Genomic DNA, 8,476 nt, shown 5'->3' with positions numbered 1-8,476 from the left:
CAATATAAGTACAGTCGGATGTTTATGTTAGCCTTTGGGGTTGAAAGGAATCAAAATGACCACATATTGCTTCCTAAAGAAAAAGAAAAATGGTTTTGCCTTGTGTATTTTGAAGATGATGTGCTGATTAGCATTGCTGTGTTGTGCTCTGGATGACCTTTCGGGCTTGTGTGTGTATATGTGTGTGCACATGGATGTCAACCACATAATTGACATCAGATGTCAAAGCTGGCATTGAAATATCTGGGTCGTATTCAGTTTAATCGAAACAGTTTCCACAAAACAATATTATTCATACAACCACAGCCAATATGCGACTTTGACTGTGCTGCAAAAAATCTTTCAGTATTTGTTGTGTATTTGTATATATATATATATATATATATATATATATATATATATATATAATTGAGGTAAATTGAATATAGTTTTTTAAGAAGGTTTATATATTGAAAGAAATGCTTCATACACACCATGTTGTGTTGTTTGGTGGATGTTATCATTGACATTTAAATCAGCCAATCAGAGTGGTGCCCTTTCAGCAGTGTGCATCCTTATTGGCTGGTAAGCTATGAGGAGATATAAAGATGATCTCAAATTGAAACCTGGCAGCACAGATTCATAAACTGTTATATGAGGTTCCAGGTCTTAAAAATGTCGTTCTCTCTGCTTTTTTCTTCACTCCCTTCATCTCTCCCCCTTCACCCTCTTCATTTCTCACATGTAAATGATAGTATTGTCTAGCGATATTTCCGTTGCTATATTAAATGAAGACACAGACGGAAATATCTCTTTTGGCCCAGTTTCAGCAATCTTTGTGCTTCATCTCTCTTCCAGCCCTTGGTTTTCTCTGCTTAATTGCCTCCTCCTTTGCCTTTTATCACTTTGTTTTCCTCCTCTCCCTCTCTCTTGCACGGTCTTTGTTCAGGGTGAGTAAACAGGTCTCACGGGGCTTCCTGCGCCCGCTCCATTCATTTAGTGATTGATGGAGCTGCACTCGCTCACTAACCCCAAACACCAGCCCCAACGCTGATACCATCTCGCATACAGCCCCCTGCTCATTCAAGTCCGTTTTTCCAGTTTCACTGAAACGGTTCTGCTCACAACTAATGGGTTAAGATTGGGTCTTTTTTTAACACTAAAATAGATTATAGTTTGCTTTTCTATTTAAAGGTGCACTCGTTATTTTTCCATTGAAAGTTTTACACAAAATGAATGCTGCAGGACTTTTTACAAATCTTTAAATTGGTAAACATTAGACCTACTGTAGCAGGCTGTACCTTATTTTTAAATTAAGAATGGACGCTCCAGTTTTTAGTTTGAATGTTCAGTGCTTCTGGTGTTAGCTACTGATATTCATTTTAGATGTATAAAAAAGCCTGTTGTTCTACTTGATATTGCAAACAGGTTTTTGTTATCACATTATTTTAATTTATTATCCTCAATTATTATCCTAATCATAAACACACTGGTTTGTAGAACAAAACATTTTACCATTTACTGCACTTTCTTATTCTTCTAGCTATTTTACCTATAGCAGCTATTGAATCGGAAGTCTAGTACATTCACAGGAGTAGCTAAATTCCACATTGTATAAGGTGGAATCTAAACAGCTGTTTTATTTCGCAGGTTGCCCCCTCATGATGTCCACCATGTTGAGATTGTATGGCCAGTCATGTCTTGCATTGTAAATGCATACTTCAGGATAATTCCTCTAGGTCTCACACTTTCCAGACAACATTATGTCGCACTTTAGTCAACCTGTGGTAACGTCACATAAATGTCAGGGGTGCTCCAGAGCTGGTGGGGGCAGCAGAGAGGCTAATGCTGTCATTTCAGACCTTTACAAAGACAAATAAGCCAGAAAAAATTATGTATTATGTATTATGCTTGGAAATGCATACTGCTATACTACTACTTTTAATAATACTAAAATGTGTAGTAGATAACAGAGTACACTTTGAGGAATGCTGGATCCTAAATATATATATATATATATATGTATGTAAAAATATATTTCTGAAAGCAATTATAACTGATGCCTCTTATGAAATTAAATATGCATGCAATGAGTCCATGTGACAAACTTAAAGGGATAGTTCACCCAAAAATAAACTTTGTCATAATTTACTCACCCTCATGTCGTTCCAAAACCATATGACTTGCTTTCTTTTGTGGAATATGAAAAGATATTTTGAAGAATGTTGGTAATCAAATTGTTTCAGTTCCCCTTAACTTACATTGTATTTTTTTGTCCATACAATCGAAGTCAATGGGAACCTGTTTGGTTGCCAACATTCTACAGAAAATGTTTTGTAGTGCAGAATGAAGAAATACAGGTTTAGAAAGATATGAGGATGAGTAAATTATGAGTAAATTATGACAGAATTTTTGGACTATGAGTGGACTATCCCTTTAATAATGTGACAACAATGCCACATATTACATAATGCATAATTTGTTTTTAAATACTAAGCTGTATTAAGTGTATACTAACCAAAAAAACAGTATGGTAGTATTCCATTCCAAAATAGCCAAAATTATTTTTATTGGTGATGGGAATTTTTTTTTGTTGAGCTGTAATAAAACATTCAAAGTAATCATGTTTTTAGAGGTAGCTCTTCCTATAAACCTCTTTAAACATGTTACTGGCTGAATCACATGCTGATGTATATGTTAGTGATCCACACTGACATTCTGTTTTGATCTGTCTGGTGCTCTGATCTGGAATCAGCCTTCTCTCAAGAGCTCATCAGCCAAAGCCTGCCATATGCATGACTTCAGGACTGTTTGAAGTCACATGCTAAAACAGCGCTATCGCAACTTCCCGTTACCTTCGGCACATGCTGAGAAATCGCAATCAGATTCTTAACCTTCAATCCAGCCAATCAGGTGCAGTCACAATGGAAAAATTCAAACGACATACAGAATTGCAAAAGCTGATTTTCTCTCTCTCTCTTCATTTCCGTTCTTCCTCTTTCCTTCCACTTCTGTTCCATGCCTGTATTTAATTTCACCCCTGGGTGGAGACCCTAATGAAACTGATTGGTTTCTTTTAGTTGACTTGGAGATTTCTTGCCAAGCGCTGATTTGCTCTGTATATCTCCTTAACCCTGAATGACCCCACTGTCTGTTTGCCCCTGGCAGCTGGGTGGCAGATTTGATAGGATTTAGATAAAGTCCACTTTGCATTTTAGCAGCCCATCTGTATTAGAAATGTGCCTGTTTCTTTGTGGTCCTGATGGGGTAAAAGATGAGATCATATCCTGATGTGTAAGACCTTAACGTGATGAATGCGAGTCTGTATGATATTGAATACAGTATCTATTTGACAACTAAATGCACATACAAGCTTTTGCTATGCACACTGCTTGTTGAACAGACTGATCAGTTACATCTGTCCTTAAGAATAAATGAACCATGTAAGTACACTTGATCACACTGAATGCAGTGTGTTTCTTCCATACAGAAGCAAGTCTGAAATATTGCATTGCAGTGATCCATGTATTTTTTGTTCAAAGACTATGTTGTTGTTTTTTGTTGTTGTTTTGTTTTATTTTGTTTTGCTTTGTTTTTGTTTAGCTTGCTTTTGTTTTGTTTTTGTTTGGCTTGCTTTTGTTTTGTTTTTGTTTGGCTTGCTTTGTTTTGTTTTGTTTTTATTTGGCTTGCTTTTTGTTTTGTTTTGTAAATTACAACAATTCATCTATGGACTTTTCAGTATATTTGACATGACATGATGACATTTTGCATTGTTGTTTTGTTTTTTGTTTGGTTTTGGCTTTGCTTCGCTTTATTGTTTTCAGAGAATTACGACAATCTATGGACTTTGCAATCTTTTTTGTGTATAAAATCTAATGTTTTCTGTTTCTGCAGTCCAATTCACCCACTGTGAAATATCATTGCTCCAAAATCTTACCTCACGTAACTGTTTATTTAACATCTAATAAGTTCAGTGTCATGCAGTAGTTTTGCGTTTATTCTGGACAGACAAATTGCTTGTCGCTAGAAACTTGTCATATCACACCTGGCCAAGACATGGTGTGACTGTGTGTTTTTGCTGAGAACCAGCTGGGATCATGACAGATTTTGAGTCTGTTGCAGTGCTTTGAAGCTCTCTGAAAATGTGTTGACAATTCTTTGTGCAAACATGTTAATGAGTGCTACTTTCCCTGTTCCTCTCTCTCTCTCACACGCACAGAGGTGGAGCAGATTGAAGCCATTGCAAAATTTGATTACATGGGTCGGACTCCTCGCGAGCTGTCCTTCAAAAAAGGCGCATCCCTTTTGCTGTATCATCGCGCATCTGAGGACTGGTGGGAGGGCCGACACAATGGGGTTGACGGCCTCATACCTCACCAGTACATAGTAGTACAAGACTTGTAAGTATCTAAATTAAATAATTTTTAATTTAATTATTTTTATATAGTCCTGGCACTAGTTACAGGACAGTTCAATACATGTTGCTTTGTGAAAGTGTTGCCCTCTGGGTAATATATGGCTAATCAACCAGGCCATCTGGCCTGAGTTCATACCGTAATAGCTCAAGTGAGAATCAAATAGTTCCCTCCATTAACACTTTAGACTTTAATTAAAATTTAACAGCACTGAGTGGCAGTTAAAGAATGTCCTTATGTCTGTGGCAGGGAACCTCTCTTACACTGAGTCTAATTGTGTTTCTGAAGCACCAAGCATTAGTGGTGCCTTAATGTGCTAGGAATGCATTTATGTCAAAGCTTGTTGGGTGCAGTGGGACATGACGTACTTCACTTCACATCACTGAGGTTAAAGTGAAAGTAAGCCGATCAAGTGTTCAGGGGCTTTCTGCTCCTATGTTACCGCTTTATAAGGTCTTGAGATAACATGAAAGTGCAGCGTCCTTGAGTTGACCATATTTATATCATCAGCTGTTATTAACTGTCCTACTGCTGTTTCAGTAATTACTAAAATGGTGACATGCTCATTATCTCTTTGTATGGTCTAACCGGTGTCAGTTTGATGAATGAGATTATTAAAAGGGTCAGTCCAAGCCCCATTCCTAATATTGCAAGATTTGACAACAGCAAATAAGGAAAATTTAGATTAATTCTTGAGATTAGAATTAAATGAAAAGAGACTACAGGTCACCGGTTACTCTACAGTAGAGGTGGGCAGAATGACCAAAATCTTGTATCACAGTAGTTATTTGTGTTGTAAATTCCACCACCAATTGCTTTATGTATGACATAACCATATAAAAATGTCTATTTTTAATAATCCAGTGATTTATCTACTTTAAAAATGAAAGGTACTTAAAGTTTGAGATTATGTGGGTTGCAAACTGCATGTTTCAATAGGAGCAAATTTCTGAATCCATGTTCAAACATCTAGTGGAAAGCCATACCAAAAGGATAGAAGCTGTTAGAGAGGATCAGCTTCCTGTTAATGGCAGTGCTTTTAAAATTAAGGTCCAACAAGCACATACTTCAGTTCATGCAGTGTGTTTAAAAGGCACTCCGAAAAATTAATTGCTGAAAGATTGCATAATGAAACATTTGGGCTGTAGACTTTTTCAGAGACTTTTTTTCCCTTGAATGTGACGTTCAACAGCTTCAGATTACCAAACACCTTCTGCTGTCGTCTCCCATGAGAACTGTAAAAGCAGCCCGAGAACATGCTGTGAAACTGTGATCAGTGGATGTTTGCTTGCTCAGGGCTCTGGGAATGAGACGTGAAGTGAGAATGATGCAGGGGCTGCTGGGACTGAAAAATAAGAAACTAGAGGTTTCTTTCATTGCCAGCTTTATGTACATGGATTTTTTGATGTGTGTGACACTTTAGCTGTTTTTTATTTTTTAATTTAGCAAGGACACATGAAATTAATCAAAAGTGACAGTAAAGACTTCTACAGTGTTACAAAAACACAGTGTTTTAAATAAATGCTGTTCTCGTGAACTTTCTATTCATCAAAGAATCCTGAAAAAAAGTAGCATCGTGCTGAGCACCAAATCTGCATATTAGAATAATTTCTGAAAGATGACAGAAATCATGTGGCACTGAAGACTGGAGTAGTGGCTGCTACAGATCTTACAGAGTAACCGGAAGGATTTTTGTATCTGTCTCTTTAGGGATGATGCGTTCTCTGACAGTCTGAGTCAGAAGGCTGACAGCGAGGCCAGCAGTGGACCTTTACTGGACGATAAAGCCTCATCTAAAAACGATCTGCAGTCCCCATGTGAACCTTCACCTGATTACAACTTTGTCGGGGTCATGGGCCGGTCAGTGGCTGATTATTCAGGATTCTGCTTGTATTTATTTCACATATTTTTGTCCTCAGGAAAAAATTATGATCTGAATTAAAGTGTGTAATCTTGTCCTGTTTCTCCTTGCAGCTTATTTACTTACTCTTGTTCGGCTTGTTTGTGACACGAATATTTAACTACATTTTTTTACTCTTATTTGTAGTCTGCTTTGAGATAAAAACAATGGTCAAGGTCTGGATTTAAGTTTTTTTGCCATCTCATTGTGTGTTTATGCAGGGTTAGGTTGCGTTCAGACGGGTCTGCCATTCCTCGGCGCCGCAGTGGCACTGACTCTCACAGTCCTCCCCGAGACACACCGCCGCGGGCCGCTGCCTGTCCCAGCAGCCCCCACAAGGTGGTGGTCAGTAGGGGCCACATAGAGAGTCCTGAGAAGAGGCGTTTGGGAACCTTTGGCAGTGCAGGCAGCATTAACTACCCTGAGAGAAAGGTCTATCCTGAGGGTCACCCACTCAGGCCTGTGCCAGGAGCAACAAGACACAGCAGCCTAGGAGACCACAAGTCCTTGGAGGCTGAGGCTTTAGCAGAGGTGGGTGTGTATGTTTATGTGTGTGCATGTTTTTAGATTCTCATTAAATTTCACGGTGTTGTGTGTGTATATATACACTGGAGGTCAAACGTTTGAATTAAGAATTTTGAATGTTTTTGAAAGAAGTCTCTTATATATTGACCAAGGCCCTAAGTTTGTTTCTGTGTTGGCAAAGCTGAATTTTCAGCATTATTACTCCAGTCTTCAGTGTCACATGATCCTTCAGAAATCATTCTAATATGCTGATTTGGTGCTCAGGAATCATTTCTTTTAAATATCAATGTTGAAAAAGTTGTGCAGCTTCATATAAAGAAAAAAAAACTTTTATTCAAAAACAATGCATTAAATTGATCAAAAGTGGCAGTAAAGACATTTATAATTTTAGAAAAGATTTCCATTTCAAATAAATGCTGTTCTTTTGAACTTTCTATGCATACAGTAAAAGAATCCCCTCAAAAAAGTATCATGGTTTCCACGAAAATATTATGCATTTTTTTAGATGCTGATCTTGATGCATCAACTGTTTTCAACATTGATAATAAGAAATGTTTCTTGAGCAAATCAGCATATTAGAATAATGGTTAGTGCAGTGGCTGCTGAATAGTCAGCTTTTCCAAATACATTTTGAAAATAGAAAATTATTTTAAATTGTAATAATATTTCACAATATTAATATTTTTAATGTATGAATGTCTCTGCATTGTATAATAAAATATACAATCAGTGACATTTGTATTAATTTTTATTTTTTGTTTCAAATGAAAAAATAGTAGGTAAGTTGTAGATACCATTAAGGTATTTAAAAACAAAGTATTTGGAAACTTTTTTTTCTCATTATTTTCTTATTTTACTGTATTAAAAATTGTGTTAAAACATTTGTGAAAACGAAATTGGGTGAAAACAGTGCTTTTAGTTGCATATAAAAATAATAGCACCTTTCCTCAATTGCTATTTGAGGTATCATACAAGTCAAGGCTTACACTGCAACATTTTGGGAAGAAAAATAATATGCAAGCACCAGTAATTATTCAAAAAAATCATAAAATATTTTTAGATTAATTATCATAATGTAATTAAATCACCCTGATTTAAATAAATGATTTTTTAAAAACATAATTTGCTATTGCTGAGATCAAACATTCAAATATTCTCAGTAAGTGTACCATTAATCTTCTTATATTTTGTACCCTTATAAATCAAAGCTCAGAAGGATTGAAAACTACTTTTAAGTTGTAGTCATGAAAGCTTTTTGGTCTCTCTCTTGAGCCTTGCAATTAGCCTAGAATTCTGTGAGGCTGAAGAAGCTGGCAAGATTTAGTTCAGCAGAAACAAAGAGCTGGCACTAAAGCAGATATCAGCATGAACGGGATAGGCTGGCACTGATCCATGTGTTTCATTTGTGCACGGTTAAATAATGAAGTCTGACACATGGAACAGTTAATGATCTTTTGTAATGGCCCCTTTGTGTCTACACTCACCTAATGAAAAGAAAATGGCTTATGTGAATACAGACATCAAAATGAAGGCATGATTGATATTGTTGATATTGATATTGAAATGTGTTGTTTTGTATATTGATAATGCATTATAAGCACAGACTGCATGATCTGATTAACATCAATGCTTGTTGTGCAGTTTGGGAAATGTGTGT

At 36.6% G+C, this 8,476-nt stretch overlaps 1 protein-coding gene across 3 annotated transcripts in view; it reads left to right on the top strand.

Moving 5' to 3' along the window:
• The window catches only part of LOC107657972 (SLIT-ROBO Rho GTPase-activating protein 3), an 89,364-nt gene that overhangs the window by 75,228 nt on the left and 5,660 nt on the right, over positions 1-8,476 (top strand). For all 3 annotated transcript variants that reach the window (XM_016446336.1, XM_016446326.1, XM_016446343.1), the window contains 3 exons: positions 4,199-4,379; positions 6,105-6,254; positions 6,516-6,825. In XM_016446336.1, the coding sequence (XP_016301822.1) occupies positions 4,199-4,379; positions 6,105-6,254; positions 6,516-6,825 (641 nt within the window). The remainder of the gene's footprint in view (positions 1-4,198; positions 4,380-6,104; positions 6,255-6,515; positions 6,826-8,476) is intronic.

Source organism: Sinocyclocheilus anshuiensis, unplaced genomic scaffold (genome assembly GCF_001515605.1).
Source record: "Sinocyclocheilus anshuiensis isolate Anshui unplaced genomic scaffold, SAMN03320099.WGS_v1.1 scaffold2171, whole genome shotgun sequence".
Classification (NCBI taxonomy): Eukaryota; Metazoa; Chordata; class Actinopteri; order Cypriniformes; family Cyprinidae; genus Sinocyclocheilus; species Sinocyclocheilus anshuiensis.
The sequence above is the reverse complement of the archived record's forward strand: the minus strand, read 5'-3'. Positions and strand labels throughout refer to the sequence as shown.